Consider the following 18,728-nt stretch of genomic DNA (forward strand, 5'->3'; position numbering starts at 1 on the left):
TTTTATTTCAGATTTCCAGCATTCTCAATACTTTGCTTTTATCTACATTAAGAGTCTCTATACCTGCTGAATTTCTATCTTGATACAGAGGCCCAGATTTTCACCAAGATGGAGATGCTCTCTGTCTTGGCTAAATTCCTGGAAATGGCCGAATTTTCTAGAGAAGTAATGTACCCCTATGAATATAGTGTCCCAGGACACCTTTGGGAGAAGTAAGGAACCCTTTGGGATTGTAAGAATTAAACATGATTATGCACCCTGAGCCCAGCATTTCCCTCCTTCGCAGGGGTAGGATTGGAGTCAGGCTGGGGTTCACGTGTGCACAAATTGTGGAGGCAACTGGCCATTTAAATCACCAGCTGCCTCCACTGACTTCTGATTTTTGACTGCGTGAATCCTGGAGTGCACAGCGCAGACCAGGTAAGAGGAGGTCTGAACTTAGTAGATTCTTTGGATAGCCAGGGCACTGTTTTGTCTAGGGTCCCAGGACACCTTTGGGAGAGGTGAGGCATCCTTTGGGATTGTTAGAATCCACCATGATCATGCACCTTTTATGCACAAACTCATTGGAGCTGTCCAGCTGCCAAGGAACTGTCAAACTGTCAAGGGCCAGTCCAACTATCAAGGAACTGTCCAGTTGTCAAGGCACTGTGTAGCTGTCCAGGAAATGTCAAAGCTGCCCAGCAAGTGTCCACGGATGCTAGGCATAGCATGGAGGGGGTAAGGGCAAAGGGTGGTGTGTGCAGGTCATGGGTTGGCATTAGTTGGCATAGGGGGTATGAGGGGCCATGGGGTGGTTAGAGGGGCATGGACTGGCATAGGGGAATGAGGGGCCATGGGGATGGGTACAGGGTAATGTGTTGGCATAGGCTGGCATGGATTTTTTAAAAATTATTCATTCATGGAATGGTGGGCTTCGCTGGCTGGGCCAGCATTTATTGCCCACCCCTAGTTGCTCTTGAGAAGGTGGTGGTGAGCTGCCTTCTTGAACTGCTGCAGTCCACATGGTGTGGGTACAGCCACAGCGCTGTTTGGAAGGGAGTTCCAGGATTTTGACCCAGCGACAGTGAAGTCACTGTATATATATTTCCATGTCAGGATGGTGAGTGACTTGGAGGGGAGCTTCTAGGTGGTGGTGTTCCCATCTATCTGCTCCCTTGTCCTTCTAGATGGTAGTGGTAATGGATTTGGAAGGTGCTGTTTAAGAAGCTTTGATGATTCCTGCAGTGCATCTTGTAGATGATACACACTGCTGCTACTGTGCGTTGGGGGTGGAGGGAGTGAATGTTTGTGGATGTGGTGCCAATCAAGTGGGCTGCTTTGTCCTGGATGGTGTCGAGCTTCTTGAGTGTTGTGGGAGCTGCACTCATCCAGGCAAGTGGAGAGTATTCCATCACTTTCCTGACTTGTGTCTTGTAGATGGTGGACTGATGTTGGGGAATCAGGAGGTGGGTTACTCATCGTAGTATTCCTAGCCTCTGACCAGCTCTTGTAGGCACAGTATTTATATGTCTAGTCCAGTTCAGTTTCTGGTCAATAGTAACCCCCAGGATGTTGATAGTGGGGGATTCAGTGATGGTAATGCCATTGAACATCAAGGGGCGATTGTTGGATTCTGTCTTGTTGAGATGGTCATTGCCTGACACTTGTGTGGTGCGAATGTTACTTGCCACTTGTCAGCCCAAGCCTGGATATTGTCCAGGTCTTGTTGCATTTGGACATGGACTGCTTCAGAATCTGAGGAGTCACGAATGATGCTGAACATTGTGCAATCATCAGCGAACATCCTCACTTCTGACCTTATGGTGGAAGGAAGGTGGGAATATATAGGAAATATGTGGGGGGTGGGGTGAGGACTGGAGGGGTGTTTTTTCTTTTATTATTTATTTAAACACACTGCCGGAGCACAGGGGTAGTAGGCCTTGCGCCCAGCCCATTTCCCCACCCGACAGCCTCCGCATTCATTCAGGGGTCACACACCCCAACTCAAGGTTGGCTGGTTGATCATCAGCACTGCAGACCTGTCAGTTTAAAGCAAGTTACTTTAGAATCAGATTGACTCTAAAGAGGCTCCACTTACATGTGATGCACTAGGAGGACATTATATAATTAAGAACAATTCCAAATTAGTGCCTATTAATGTATTTATATCGGCTGCATCAAGCTGTGTGTAGAGCCTTGGTACGCAAACACCAAGTATCACTACATGCTGAGATTCTACCGGTCCCTGGTGTTGCGAAGGATGGGTCTGGCCACCCTGCTGCGGAACGCTCCAAGTAATTGTACCACCTGTCCCTCGTGGAAAAATCTATGCAGAGAAATATTTTTGACCACAAGTCCCTCAGGCAGTGGTTGGCACGTGACGTCCTAGGGGCCCTGCAGGAAAAGGAGATGGTGGATCCTGTCGGATGGTTCCCTGAGCAGACTGCCAAAGACATTTGGCAAAATGCCTCATCACCAGAACTTTCCAACAAATACCAAGATGTAAGTTGGCTGGTGGTGAGAAAGGCCCTCCCTGTCAGATCCTTCCTACATACCAGGTGTCTTAACCCCTCTGCATGTTGCCCTCGAGGTGGCTGTGGTGGGGAAGAGACCGTTGTTCACCTCCTTGTGGAATGTGCCTTTGCAAAGAAGGTCTGGAGAGAGGTGCAGTGGTTTTTGTCGAGGTTCATCCCGAGCAGTGCTGTGACACAGGACTCTGTACCCTATGGGCTGTTCCCAGGGACACACACCGAGACAAATATCAACTGCAGTTGGAGGATCATCGACCTGGTGAAAGATGCTCTTTGGTCTGCCTGAAATTTGTTGCACCCCGACCAAGTGTTGCAGACTGGCACATTCTAAGGTCCAGGCTTACGTACTGAAGGGTGCTTGGGGCAGCCATCGCAAAGGTGCAACGGGGAAGGGTCGCTGTCTAAGACCTTTCTGCCATAGTGCACCGAGGGGCTGGGAATTGTTTAGACCCCTTGGGCTATACGGCTCACAATGAATGTATGCATTGAATACTAAATGTATCATAATTGTATTGAAGCACCTCAGAGTGCAACATGATGTATGTTGATAACTCCAATCCCATTGCACTGTCTGACTGTCTGTAATGACCATATTAAAATGACTGTAATATTCATTGATTGTATTGAAGCACCTTGTGATCCACGTGTAAAAGTTGAATCTGATTCTACTTTTTGTGATGGCCATTTAGAAATGTTTTGTAATGTTCTTTCAGATATTTTATGAATAAAGTATATTTTTCCAAAAAAAAAAGTTTTTTATTCTCCTTTCCTTGGCAGATAGAATACAATGTGGCGAAGTGTGAATCCACTTGGGCTGGAAAAATAAAAAAAGCAGAATATATTTTGAATGACAAGAGACCGGGAAATGTTTGCATCCAGAGACTCCCGGGTGTTCTTGTACATGAATTGCAGAAAGTTAACATGTACGTACAGCAAGCAATGAGGAAGTCAAATTGGCATGTTCGTTTTTGTTGCAAAAGGATTGGGATGTTAGAATAAAAATGTCTCGCCACAATTATATAGGGCATTGGTGAGGCCACACCTGGAATGCTGTGTGTAATTTTACTCTCCTTACTTAAGGAAAGACATACTTGCCCTAGAGGGAATGCAAGAAGACTGGTTGTTGGGGTGTGGGGATTGTCCTGTGAGTAGAGGTTGAGTAGACTGGCCTATATTCCCTGGAGTTTAGAAGAATGGTGATCTAATTGAAAAATATAAAATTCTTAAAAGGCTCGTCAGGGTAGATGTGGAGAAATGTTTCCCCCTGGCTGGGGAATTTAGAGCATGGGGTCACAGTCTCAGAATAAGGGACTTGGCCATTTAGGACTGAGATGAGGAGAAATTTCTTCACTCAAAGGGTTGTGAATTTTTGGAATCCTCTACCTCAGAGAGCTGTGGATGCTCAGTCATTGAGCACTTTCACCACAGAAGTTGATATATTTTTGGGTACTAAGGGACGTATGGAACATGGGAATTGTCCAGGAAGGTGGAGTTGAAGTGGAAGTTCAGCCATGATCATATTGAATGGCGGAGCAGACTCAAAGGGCCAAATAACCTACTCCAGTTCCTATTATAAAAGCAAAATACTGTAGATGCTGGAAATCCAGAACAAAAACAAAAATACCTGGAAAAACTCAGCAGGTCTGACAGCATCTGCGGAGAGGGATACAGTTAACGTTTTGAGTCCGAATGACTCTTCATCAGAACTGCTGAGTTTTTCCAGGTATTTTTGTTTTTGTTCTAGATTTCCAGCATCCGCAGTTTTTTGCTTTTATCTTAATGTTTAATTTGACTACCACTTCTCTTCAAAGAATATCTACCTTAAAGAAGTATTGCTCTTCTCTCCGACAGGATTTCCGTCTCTCTCTTTTGCTCAATTCACCTTCATTGCTTTCCATTTCTCTCCTGGTGTTTGGCAAGGTGTTTACTAAAACTCGCTTTCACAGCCATATTTCCTTTCTCAGTGACTGTCTCCGTCTCCGACTTACCCCACGTGGATTCCAACTGAAGTACCATCCCTCATGTTTCGAACCCACCCAGGATTACATGTACCTCCGGGACATACAACGCTCCTCGGACTGCTGTTCTCGTCACATCCTGAGATCCACACTCAGTGCCATGCGCCTCCATATGAACACACTCGACCTCTCCCTCCAGCAGCACCGACGCACCCTATTTCTAAGCTGTCGTTGCCCCCGGTTTCATTTTATTCTTCGTTTCATTCGACACCTCAACAAGAAACTTTGTATCTTTCTTTCAGATGCAAAGCAACACAAGCTCCAACAACTCATTGACACCAACGCCCATCCAGGACCCTCCACCCCTGCCCGTCCCACTGTCCCCACCCCGTCTTCCAATCCCAGCCCCGGCTGTGTATTCACCACACCCCCTGACCTTCCCCTCTCTGATGCTGAATATTCAGTGCTCAGCAAAGGACTCAGTTTCATACCCTTACGCCCTCACCTCAATGAATTTTGGGCTTGGCACGATGCTGAACACTTCTTCCGCCGCCTTTGCCTCCATGATCACTTCTTTGGGCAGGAGTCCTCTCCCCGATCAACAGATCCTTTTACCTGCCTCCAATATTCTCCCTCCACTTGGACCCCTCCTTCTGGATTTTTACCTGCTCTTGATCTTTTCATTGAGAACTGTCGGCGTGTCATCAGTTGTCTCGATTTCTCTGTTCCTCTCACCCACTCTAATCTGTCTCTTTCTGAACTTGCTGCACTCTGTTCGCTCAGGTCCAATCCTGACATTGTCATCAAACCTGCTGACAAGGGTGGTGCTGCTGTTGTCTGGCGCACTGACCTCTACCTCGCAGAGGCTGAGCGTCAACTCGCAGACACTTCCTCCTACCTCCCCCTGGACCATGACCCCACCACTGAACATCAAGCCATTGTTTCCAACACTGTTACTGACCTCATCTCCTCTGGAGATCTTCCCTTCACAGCTTCCAACCTCATAGTCTCCCAACCTCAGACGGCCCGCTTCTACCTCCTACCCAAAATCCACAAACAGGACTGTCCCGGCAGACCGATCATGTCAGCCTGTTCCTGCCCCATGGAACTCATTTCTTGCTATCTTGACTCCATTCTCTCTCCCCTTGTCCAGTCTCTTCCCACCTACATCTGTGATTCCTTTCATGCCCTACATCATATCAACAATTTCCAGTTCCCTGGCCCCAACCACCTCCTCTTCACCATGGATGTCCAATCCCTCTACACCTCCATCCCCCACCGGGATGGTCTGAGGGCTCTCCGCTTCTTCCTCGAACAAAGGCCTGAACAATCCCCATCCACCACTACTCTCCTCTGTCTGGCTGAACTTGTTCTCTCACTGAACAATTTCTCCTTAAACTCGTTTCACTTCCTCCAAATAAAAGGTATGGCTATGGGTACCCGCATGGGCCCCAGTTATGCCTGTCTCTTTATGGGGTATGTGGAACATTCCTTGTTCCAGTCCTACTCAGGCCCCCTCCCACAACTCTTTCTCCGGCACACCGATGATTGCTTTGGTGCTGCTTCATGCTCTCATCTGGACCTGGAAAAACTTATTAATTTTGCTTCCAATTTCCACCCCTCCATCATTTTCACGTGGTCCATCACTGACACTTCCCTTCCCTTCCCTTCCTTGACCTCTCAGTCTCAATTTCTGGTGATAGACTGTCCACCAATATTCATTACAAGCCTACCGACTCCCACAGCTACCTCGACTACAGCTCCTCACACCCCGCTTCATGCCATTCCATCCCACTCCATCCCATTCTCTCAATTCCTTCGCCTCCATCGCATTTGTTCTGATGATGCCACTTTCAAAAATAGTTCCTCTGACATGTCTTCCTTCTTCCTCAACTGAGGTTTTTCACCCACGGTGGTTGACAGGGCCCTCAACCGTGTCCGGCCCATCTCCCGCGCATCCGCCCTCACACCTTCCTCTCCCTCCCAGAACCATGATAGGGTCCCCCTTGTCCTCACTTATCACCCCACCAGCCTCCGCATTCAAAAGATCATCCTCCACTATTTCTGCCAACTCCAGCATGATGCCACCAGCAAACACATCTTCCCTTCACCCCCCGGTGGCTTTCCACAGGGATCGTTCCCTCCGGGACACTCTGGTCCGCTCCTCCATCACCCCCTACACCTCAACCCCCTCTCACGGCACCTTCCCATGCAACCGCAGAAAGTGCAACACCTGCCCCTTTACTTCCCCCCTCCTCACCGTCCAAGGGCCCAAACACTCTTTTCAAGTGAAGCAGCGCTTCACTTGCACTTCCCTCAATTTAGTCTACTGCATTCGCTGCTCCCAATGCAGTTTCCTCTACATTGGAGAGACCAAACGCAGACTGGGTGACCGCTTTGTGGAACACCTTCGGTCTGTCCGCAAGCATGACCCAGACCTCCCTGTCGCTTGCCATTTCAACACTCCACCCTGCTCTCATGCCCACATGTCCGTCCTTGGCCTGCTGCAATGTTCCAGTGAAGCTCAACGCAAACTGGAGGAACAGCACCTCATCTTCCGACTAGGCACTTTACAGCCTTCCGGACTGAATATTGAGTTCAACATCTTTAGATCATGAACTCTCTCCTCCATCCCCACCCCCTTTCCGATCTCCCTTTTTCCAGTAATGTATATATATTTTTCTTTTCCCACCTACTTCCATTATTTTTAAATGTATTTCCATCCATTGTTTTATCTCTACCTTTTAGCCTATTTTGATCCCCCCCACCCCACCCCCACTAGGGCTATCTGTCCCTTGCTCGTCCTGCTTTCCACCCTTAATATCCCCATTTGCACATTTCTTAGCTAATATCACCACCGTCAACACCTCTTTCTCCTTTTGTCTATGACATCTTTTGGCAATGTCCACCTATCACTGGCCCTCTATCCAGCTCTACCTGTTCACCCCCCCACCCCCCGGGCCTTAAACCAGCTTATATTTCACCTCTTTTCTATTTTTTCTTAGTTCTGATGAAGAGTCATTCGGACTCGAAACGTTAACTGTATCCCTCTCCGCAGATGCTGTCAGACCTGCTGAATTTTTCCAGGTATTTTTGTTTTTGTTCCAGTTCCTATTATTATGTTCTCCTAAAAGTGCTAATGCTTACAAGAGTCCATGATTACTGGGAATGCTCTCCCAAGTGGTTATCCTTCACGTGTGGAGCTAGACAGTGAGTGCTGCCAGGTTATTGGACAATGGTGCTATTTGCCTATAGCTCGCAATGTAGAGCTCTGACTGCGATTACCTAATTCAGTGTACACAAGGCACGGTAATTACAGTTGTGCCTGGCCGAGTTCCACATTGAGTGGAATGTCTAGCATCTGAGCCATTAATCAAGCGTTGCTTTTTACAAAGAATACCATTTACATCTTATTTACACATCATTAAGCTTTTCCAGCTCAGAGGATGATTGTGGGCCCATCAGTACACACACTTTATGTCAACAGAGCTGTGAAACCCTTAACTTACCACACTGCGAGTGAATTTTTCCAGCGAGGTTCTGCGACCCTGCTCATTTTCAGGCTTGAGGGGAGGTGGCCGTGGTGGGGAGGTGGGGAAGAAAACAAAGCAGAAAGAATCACAACAGGAAGACCAGAATAATGTGTAGCAAAAGTGATACAAAGATAATCAGTGGAGGGAAGTTAAGCCTGAGATACAGGCAGCTCCAATGGAGCAGGGACACCAATTGATGTTTCAAATGAGGGGCTTACATTGCTTAAATCCCTGTTGGCCCGACAGGAATAACAAAGAGCAGTAAAAAAAATATCTACCATGAATAAAGAGGATGCTTTGTATCATAACTAGAAACATTTCTATGAGTTGAGTAGGGTAAAATGAGCCTTAGTTTCTCTCCCTGACCACCAGCCAGTCACATGCCAGAAGTGCACGTGTGGGCATGGCGATCCGTTGTGATGCCTCCTGCAGTTGAATAGTCTCTTATCACGGACTCTCAATGGTCACCCATGAACAATAACCAATTGGAAACTGGGCTACATGTTTGGCACCCAGGAAAAAAAGTTACCCTCACTAAGGGAGGGGAAGCATAGGCACAAAATACAAGATTAAAGCATTTTATTAAAAATTACTGATCTTAATAATTCCTGATGGCCTCATTCATGAGGCAACTTGAAATGCTTTTCAATTGTAGTTTGCTCTGCAGGCCCAAAAGTTAAATGTTCAGTTCTGATTTCTAGATGGTAATTAGCTGTTTTTAGGGGCCAGACAGGCAGAGTCCTGTTACCAGGCTGCTCAGTTTCTTTGCCTTCATTTTTGATCTCGCGGGTCATGCATCTCCTAAGGGATCATCTCCCCACTGAGGCCACATTGGAGCTCTGGGGATGAAGATCAACCCAACTCCTCTAGGATGATCCCTGAAAGCCAGCCAGCTAGTAGCACAGCTAAAAATGTGCCCTCTGCAGTGTTACAGATCATGCTTGGGCCACGGAGGACACATTCCACCAGATTCTACGTTGTTCAAATGAGTGTTTTTCCCTCTTGTTCCACCCCACTCTGTCCCAACTCTTGCTGAGGTGCAGTCCCACAGGCCCTCATGCTTTCACCCAGGTTTTTTTTCCTTTACTCCTTTATGGGATGTGGGCGTTGGGCTTTGCTGGCAAGGCCAGCATTTGTTGCCCATCCTTAATTGCCCTTGAATTGAGTGGCTTGCTAGGCTATTTTAGAGAGCAGTTAAGAGTCAACCACATTGCTGCGGGTCTGGGTCACATGCAGGCCAAACCAGGTAAGCATGGCATATTCTATTCCCTAACGGACATCAGTGAACAACCAATAATAGCTTCATAGTCAGCATTACTGAGACTAGCTTTTTAAATATATATTCCAGATTTTAATAATTGAATTTAAATTCCAACAACTACCGTAGTGGGATTTGAAACCCTTTCCCCAGCCTAGGCCTCTGAATACTACTTTAGCAACATTACTACAATGCCGTGATCTCCCCACAATCCCGATTGCTCTAATTTGTTTTGGACAATTCGATCATGAAGGGCAGCACAGTGTTCGGGTGCTATGCAGCCATTAAATTTGGAATGATTTGTTTTACCCCTTTCCTACAGGTTCCATGGCTCATTGTGACAACCCAATAGCTGCTCCTGCTGTGATGGCTTGGTGGGGAATCAAATGTGAGACCTCTGGCCTTTGAGCCTTAGTAACACATTAACACAGTGCATTTAACCAGTCAGCCAAAAATGAACTTTACTGGACAGCAAATCAAAGGATGTAATCACAAATAAGGATCAAAATATTACTTCCAAATGTCAGTAGGCACAGGATTCTTGGACAATACCTTCTTCTTAGCTTGTAAAAGCTCCTGATAACCATTGGAACGCAGAAAGCGAGCATAACTGTCACTTTTCATCAGTTTATAGATGTGTTCCTGAAAGGCAAGATTAACACTATTTAAACTGCTTCCACCCCATCACTGATCACATAACCGTCCATCTAGGATTTCTTGGTATTTAACAACATGTACCCACAGTAGAGTCAAACTCATTCCACGTTATCAGTGTGACATCTGAGGTATTTTAGTTCCTGGGGCTGAGGGAAGCTGGGGGAAGGGGGCAGTGGGCCAGCTTTATGTAGTTTAGAATTATGTGGTCATGGCTGCTTGCTAGCACCAAGGTAAATCGGGGGGAGGGAGGGGGGCAAGGGGAGGTGGGGGGAGGGGAAGGGTCATTAAAATGCAATGAGGGCCTGAACGACATCAGAGGACCTCGATTACCATGCATTGGCTGCATACAAAAGGACCTAGATAAGGTGTCAGTAGGCAGGAATCGAGCAGGAACGGGGCAGTATGTCTTGGCTTAACTATTTAAACTGAGTTCCTACTGCATTAAAATTCTCCCCATGTCATGCTTACAAACAGAGCTTAGACCAATGGACTGTAAGCAGTTAATCTGTTTTAATATAAAGCAACAGTATCGTATCTCTTTGGTCAGTGAACCATTTCATTTATAAATAGCTCTGGGACAGCATCATAAACTATAAAGTGGCCCAGCCCTGTGATAGGACCATAGAATAGTTACAGCACAGAAGGAGGCCCTTTAGCCTTTCATGTCCATGCCAGCTTTCCACAAGAGCAACTCAGCTAGTCTCACTCCCCCTGCCTTTTCCCCATTGTTTTAACCGTTGGGACACATATTTGACATCTTGTACATTCTGCCAAGCAATTTATCACAATCAATGTTCAATGTTACCTCAAGATTACATTAACCCAGAGAATAAAGCACAGTCAGTCAGTCAGTAAGGGTCACAGATTGTTTAAAGAAACAATCATTGAGCCTTTCACAGGCGAAAAATGGCGTTGAAAATATGTCTCAGCAGCAGCAAGTAGATCATCATTGCTTCAGGCGTCTCAAGAAGGGCCACACTAATATGTATAATTATGCCAACTCTTTGAGTGCTTCTATTAATTCAGAGTAAATGTACAACAGTACCAATATATAGAATCCTGAAAAATAATAACAAACATCTATCTCAACATTATCATTGCAATACCTTAAGATCGAATGCAACATTTGTCCAATTCTTCTCTTCTTACCCATTTCATTTTCACTATGATATACTTCAATGGCACATATGCAGTGGGAATAGTGGCCTGCATTCAAGCTACTGCACGGGTTGATGGGGGGAGGGGAGGGGTGGTGGTTGGCAGTGTGGTGAGCGCATGGAACAAAAGAATTGTTTAGTGAGACCATGGGGTTTTTTTGCTCTTATTTCCTTCCTGGAAACACAGGGAGGAGGGGGGGTGTAAAATGGTCGGCTTTGGTTTGGGAAGAAGGCTGAAAGGTTAAAAAAGCGAAGCAGAAACCCAACCCACCTCAAATTTTCCCACTTCCGGTTTTAACGGAGTTTGGACAAGAGGCAGTCAACCAGATTCTGGAATGCCCCTCGCAGTTTGCAAGTTAGCAAATATAACATTGCAATTCAAGAAAAGAGGGAGAGAGAAAACATGGAACTACAGCTCAGTTGGCCTGACATCAGTCGTCAGGAAAGTGCTGGAATCTATTATTTAGGAAGCCTTAACAAGGCACTTAGAAAAGCATAGCACAATTAGACAAAGTCAGCACGGTTTTATGAAAGGGAAATCCTGTTTGACAAATTTATTGGAGTTTTTTGAGGATGTTATTCATTGGGTCGGTAAAGGGGAACCAGTAGATGTAGTATACCTGGATTTCCAAAAGGCATGCAATAAGGTACACTGCTTCCAGACACTTCCAGACAATTTCCTATCCATGTTGCTTTCTCTTTTATTCCATGAGCTCCAACTTTTCTCACAAGTCTGTTGTGCAGTACTTTATCAAATGCCTTTTGGAAATCCATGTGCACCTCATCAGTAGCATTACCCTCATCAACACTCCCTGTTACCTCATCAAAAAGCTCAAACAAGTTAGTTAAGCATGGCTGCCCTTAATAAATCTGTGCTGGCTTTCCTTAATTAGCACATATTTGCCCAAACGACTATTAATTTTGTCCCAAATGATAATTTCTAAATGTTTCTGCACCACCAAGACTGGCCTGTAGTTGCTGGCCCTATCTTTACACCCTTTTTTGAATAAGGGTGCAACATTTGCAATTCTCCAGTCCTCTGGCACCTGAGTCTAGGGAAGATTGGAAAATTATCTCCACAACAGTCTCCACAGTTTCCAATCTCACTTCCTTCAGGATCCTTGGATGCATCTCATCTAGTCAACTTTAAGTACAGATAGCCTATCCAATTCCTCATTCTTATCAATTTTAAACCCTTCAGGTGTCTGAACTATCTCCTTTCACCATGACCTGGGCAACATCATCTTCCTTGGCAAAGACAGAGGCAACATATTCATTTAATACCTCAGCTTGCCACCTCCATGCTTAAAACCCTTTTCTGGCCCCTAATCGACCCACTTCTCTTACCACCCTTTCACCCTTTATATTCCTGTAAAACACTTCTAGATTCCCTTTTATGTTAGCTGTCAATCTCTTCTCATACTCTCTCTTTGCTTCTCTTGTTTGCTTCTTCAATTCCCCTCTGAATTTTTAATATTGAGCCTGGCTCTCAAATTGTGTAATCCGCCTGACAAATGTCATAAGCACATTTTTTCTACTTCATCTTAATTTTTCTCTCTGTCAACATCCAGGGAGCTCTGGATTTGGTTGCCCTTCCTTTCCCTTACGTGTGAATATGCTTTGACTGTATTTGAGCTTTCTCTTCTTTAAAGGCAGCCCATTGTTCAGTTACAGCTTTGCCTGCCAATCTTTGATTCCAATTTATCCTGATCTAATCCATTCTTACGCCACTGAAGTTGGCTTTCCCTCAGTTAATTATTCTTACACGGGACTACTCCTTGTCCATTTCCTTAGCCAATATGTACCTTATGGTATTATGATCACTGTTCCCTAAATGTTCCCCTATTGTCTCTTGATCCATTTGACCTACCCCAAAAACCAGGTCCAGCAGGACCTACTTTCTCATTGGGCTGGAAACATATTGCTACAGAAAATTCTGCTGAATACGCTTTAGGAACTCTTGCCCCCTCTGCCCTTTACACTATTACTATCCCAGTCTATCTTTGGATAATTAAAGCGCCCCCCACCACCCCCCCCCCACCCACCCACCCACCCCCCCCCCACCCACCCACCCACCCCCCACCCCACCCACCCCCCCCACCCACCCACCCCCCCCCACCCACCCACCCACCCCCCCCACCCACCCACCCACCCCCCCCACCCACCCACCCACCCCCCCCACCCACCCCCCCCCACCCACCCCCCCACCCCCCCCACCCCCCCCACCCCCCCCACCCACCCACCCACCCCCCCCACCCACCCACCCACCCCCCCCACCCACCCCCCCCCACCCACCCACCCCCCCCACCCACCCCCACCCCACCCCCCCACCCCCACCCCCATCCCACCCCCCCACCCACCCCCACCCCACCCCCCCACCCCCACCCCACCCCCCCACCCCCACCCCCATCCCATCCCACCCCCCCACCCCCACCCCCATCCCCACCCCCATCCCCACCCCCACCAATTCTATAATTCTCGCACTTTTCTGTAATTTCTTTGCAAATTTGTTTTTCTACATCTTTCCCACTAGTTGGCGGTCTATAGACTACACCAGGCAATGTAACTGCACCTTTTTTGTTCCTTGGCTCTAACCAGATAGATTCTATACTTCACTTCTCTGGGGAATTCTCTCTCTCCAGCCAATGCTAATCGAGCAATTCACTGGCTGCATGGCTATTTGATGGGGAGGAGGTGTTGGAATCAGGGGGCGTCTGTTCAGATGCATTTCCTTCCTTCTGTAGCTAGAGGTCACCTCCTGCTTAAGAGGTACTGGCTACCTTTAAGTGGTGCCAGGGGCACCTGATTTCCATTCCTTCCCACCAAATAGATTTGCAGTTAATGAATAGCTCAGTAGTGCACAGCAATTAACTTGCAGCATGAATATTACTTACTGTCTGAGCCAACACTAATAATAGTGTGCAGGGCACGAGTGACTCATCCTGTGAGCACCCCGCCCCTTGAGCAACCCCCTCTCATGATCACCCCACCCCTTGATCATCCTGCCACTATGGTGCCCACCCCTGTGCCCTGCCCAAGTGCCCCAGCCCCATCATTCCACCTCCTTGATCACCCCACTCCTACATGCCCCTCCTTCTGATTACCCTGCCTCTTTAGCACCTCACTGAGTGCCCCTCCCCATCCACCATCCCCCTTAACTAATTGAACAGCAGAACAGGCTCAAGGGGTTGAATGTCCAACGTTAAACACTCAGGCACAACCAGCTGTTGTTTTCTAACCAGCTCATGCTGTGTGTCCTTAAAAAAATACTCCTGTGTTTGTTTTGTCATTAGTGCCATTAAACCTAAAAAATAAACCTGAACAAACCTGTGCATCTTCAAAGGTGTACCTTCCTGGATCCTTGACATTCTGACTGGTTATCTCATACGAATGGGAATCCAGGTTGATGGCACTGGGTGCTCCTGGAGCAAGAAATTCCTGCCAGGTTTCTTGAACCTTGTCTGGGACTTCCAGCAGGGGGCGTTTCTTCAGATCCTCTGCTGCCAACCAAAACCTGCAGAGGGAAGGAAAGGACATGGATTAAAACTGAGCCAAAAAATAATAATCTAAAGCAATTGATGAATCCAATCTTTCAATAACGGACAAGCGATATTATCACTTCAACATGTTAATTTCCCAAAGATCCATGTCATTGACTAAACAGATTTAATCGCTGGCCTTACCATTTGATACCTGATTTAACTTAGTAAAAAGTTAATGGAGAGCTGGTAATATACAAACATAATTGACAGATGATATTAATAAATATTCCTGAGGAAATGTATTATATAAAGGATAGGCAATGAGTTAGCAGAATATTCAAGCAGAAAACCTGTAATAATTGAAAGCCAAGTGTCCGTATCTCCATATTATCTGGATTTAATTTCATGGACTGCAACTTCCAACTGTCCATGAACAAACTATGGCCTTTCATAGTCTGAGGATCAACCCTCTCTCACACAAATGTCCGCCCACAATTTACATATTGGCTTTATATATAGAAAAACTTGTCTATTGCCTCTTTTGCATCCCTGGGAAGGATAGAAGAGAAAGCTTACTGATCGCTAGATTCTACCTTCTCTCTCCAAATTCTGGTCTATCTCAGCTATCAAGTTTATCAGCACTTCAATGGTTGTTGCGACTCTGAAAATTTTGTTTTTAGTTCCAAACTTACATCTTCCTCTTTATGCTCCCATCCTCTTCCGCACTATCCTCTTTATCACATGCTCTTCCTCCTATCATCACTCGCAGGTTTATCCTCATCCCCACTTTTGTCACCTGCATTTCCTCACTGTTCTCACTAACATCACGTGTTCTCCTGAACCCTTGTCACACCACTTCTTCACCCAGCCCATCCTTTCTTAGCATCTCAAAGCCATCAAACTCCTGGCCACGCGTCCTCCTGTAATCTGCTACATGCAGCAGGCCACAGGCAGGTCAGCAGAGAGGCAGATAGGTGGCAGGTGCAGTTCGTTTTACAGAAACGTGAAGTAGTGCATTTTAGGATAAAGAGCGCAGGGGGTGAAATCGAGCTTTGAAAAATGGATGCAAATGGAGTGGAAAATCGGACGGGTGGTCAGTCCGCCATTGCTGCTTTTGCACACACACCAAAGTTACATTTCACTTTAGTGACAGGAATGCAAGAAAAAGTGGAATAAAAAGGGTTTCTGGATTTTCTATACAGGAGCATTAAATACAAAAGCAAGGAAGTGATATTGAATTTGTACTAGATATATACACTACAACTGTAGTACTGGATGCAATTCTTAATATAGGATGAATTAAAACCTTGGCAATGATGCAGGCAATAATACTAGGAGTAGGACGTTATAGTTATGAAGGAAAGCTTGAAAATTGAAGGGTTTTCAATGGAACAGAGAAGGCTGAATGGATGTTCATAAAATTCTGAAAGGTTTTGAGAAGAAAATTTAATTTTTTTTTTCACTGGTTGGCAGTTTGGCCACAAAGAGCCAGGATTATCATGAAGAAAGAGGGAAAACAAATCATTATTTTACACAGGCAGTTATTAGAACATGGAGGCCTAGAAATTGAGCCACAAAGCTCCCATTTTTCAGGAACTACCGAGTCTAAGTTCCCAAAACAGCCGACAGGAAACACATGCATATATCAGGCTGGAAGTGCACCAACTGCCACATCACTTAAGGACAAACAAGAACTGTCGCCTATATCTGAAGCAGGTGTAAGGCCCTTTGCATATGCAAACAAAGGCCCTAAAATCTGCTTGAGGTCCCTGCTCGAATATTGAACATAAAAACATAAGGGCATAACCTCATTATAAAATAAAAATACATCAGAGAAGAGAAGCAGCTGGTTGTTGAGTAGCTGTAGTAGCGATTTAGTACATGTTATTGTCTCATAAATAGAGCCATGGCAGGGCAGCTTAGGCCTGTGGAATAAACATCCTGTTCCATGTGGGAACTCCCGGATGCTTCCCATGTCCTGGATAACTATACGCGCAGGAAGCATTCTCAACTGCAGCAGCTCGAGCTCTGGGTTTGGGGGCTTGAGCAGCACTGGCGACATTGTGGTGCATCCGTGAGGTTGGGAGCACCACAGATAGCACATTTAGATGTAGTCACTATGCAGCTTAAGGGTATTCAGGGAGAGAGGGAATGAGTGACTACCAGGCAGTCAATAAGGACCAGGTAGGTAGTGCAGGAGCCCAAGTGCTTCTTACTTTCCAACCAGTATTTAGTTCCAAAGAAGAGTCATATTGGAATCTAAGTGGTAACTCTGCTTCTCTCTTCACTAGACCAGCTGAGTTTATCCAGTACTTGCTGTTTTTATTTCCAATCTCCAGCATCCGCAGTATTTTGTTTTTAATCAGTTCTGAATAATGGTGTGAGTGATGGTTCATCCAGAGAGTGCAGGCAGAGCTAGGTCCATGGCACCACAGCTGGCTCAGCTGTACAGGGGGGCATGAGGTGCTCCTGCCTCGTTGCTCTTCTCTCGAGCCCTCGCTCACAGCGAGGGTTCAGGAGAGGGAAGAAGTGAGTGAGAGCATTTGAAAAAAATAGGATTGTAGCAGCTCCAGCTTGGCATTTCTGCGCCATAAGGACGTGCACTTCCATAATACCAGAGCTCCAGCTCAGATCGGGCCTGGACCTTGAACAGGAACGCAAGCCTCAGAGAGGGAACTGGCGAGAGGGCGAGTCAGGAAGTGGGAGTTCTGACACGAGGGTGGGTTGGGGAGGAGGAAGAGGCCACAACTCAGAGGGTTGGGGAGGGGAAGGAACTGCAGCGATCAGGAGGATCAGGGAGTGAGAAGTTCAGGAAGCAGGATCGGCAGTGAGCAGAGAGCATTTTAAGTAGAAAGTTACACTTCTTTTAAAATAAGTTTAAAAATATAAAAGCTGTTTCATTTTCCAATGCAGGAATTTACAGAATTACAGAATTTTAATGGCACAGAAGGAGGCCATTCAGCCCATCGTGTCTGCACCAGCTCTCCAAATGAGCATTATGACCTAGTGCCATTGCCCTGTCTTTTCCTCATACCCCTGCACATTGTTTCTATTCAAATAATCATCTAATGCCCTCTTGAATGTCTTGATTGAACCTGCTTCCACCACACTTCCAGGCAGTGCATTCCAGACCTGAACCACTCGCTGTGTGAAGAAGTTTTTAATCACATCACATTTGTTTCTTTTGCAAATCACTTTAAATCTGTGCCCTCTTGTTCTTGATCCTTTTATTAGAAGGAACAGCTTCTCCCTATCTATTCTGTCCAGTCCCTCATGGTTTTGAACATTTCTATCAAATCTCTTCTTAGCCTTCTTCTCTTCTAGGGGGACAATCTCAACCTCTCCAATCTATCTTCGTAACTGAAGTTTCTCATCCCTGGAACATTTCTTGTAAACCTCTTCTGCATTCTCTCCAATGTGTTCACATCCTTCCTATAATATGGCGCCCAGGACTGCACACAATACTCCAGCTGAGGTCCAACAAGTGTCTTATATAAATTCAGCATAACCTCCTTGTACTCTTTGTCCCTATTAATAAGGCACAGGATACTTTCTGCTTTATTAACTGCTTTCGCCATCTGCCCTGCCACCTTCAATGATCTATGCACATATATACCCAGGTCTTTCTGCTCCTGCACCCCATTCAAAAGTTCACTCCTTATTTTATATTGTCTGTTCATGTTCTTCCTACAAAAATGCATTACCTCACACTTCTCTGCATTGAACTTCATCTGCCACCTATTTGCCCACTCCACCAATGTGTTTATGTCCTTTTGAAGTTCTACACTGTCCTCCTCACGGTTTACAACACTCCCAAGCTTTGTAGCATCCGCAAACTTTGAAATTGTCCCCTGCACATCATGATCTAGGTCATATATATCAGGAAAAGCAAGGGTCCCAATACCGACCCTGGGGAATTCTACTACAAACCTTCCTCCAGCCCAAAAAATATCCATTGACCATTACTCTCTGCTTCCTATTCTTCAGCCAATTTTGTATCCCCATTGTTACCGTCCCTTTTATTCCATTTAGCAATGTAAAATATTGCAACTTAGAGGGTATAAGGTAATATTTGTTTTTTCTGATAAGGGAACCTAACTATAGTTTAACATTGATTCCTATGGGAACCGATGTTTCACTTAAAGTCGTGATTCTCAGGAATGCAACCAC

General features: G+C 45.9%; 1 protein-coding gene across 1 annotated transcript in view; it reads right to left on the reverse strand.

Moving 5' to 3' along the window:
• LOC144693323 (regulator of G-protein signaling 6-like) overlaps positions 1-18,728 on the reverse strand; it is a 190,987-nt gene that overhangs the window by 12,222 nt on the left and 160,037 nt on the right. The window contains exons 13-15 of the mRNA XM_078563120.1: positions 14,404-14,590; positions 9,815-9,904; positions 7,981-8,034 (exon numbers count right to left, since the gene is read on the reverse strand). Of these exons, the coding sequence (XP_078419246.1) occupies positions 7,981-8,034; positions 9,815-9,904; positions 14,404-14,590 (331 nt within the window). The remainder of the gene's footprint in view (positions 1-7,980; positions 8,035-9,814; positions 9,905-14,403; positions 14,591-18,728) is intronic.

Source organism: Cetorhinus maximus, chromosome 18 (assembly GCF_964194155.1).
Source record: "Cetorhinus maximus chromosome 18, sCetMax3.hap1.1, whole genome shotgun sequence".
Taxonomy (NCBI): domain Eukaryota; kingdom Metazoa; phylum Chordata; class Chondrichthyes; order Lamniformes; family Cetorhinidae; genus Cetorhinus; species Cetorhinus maximus.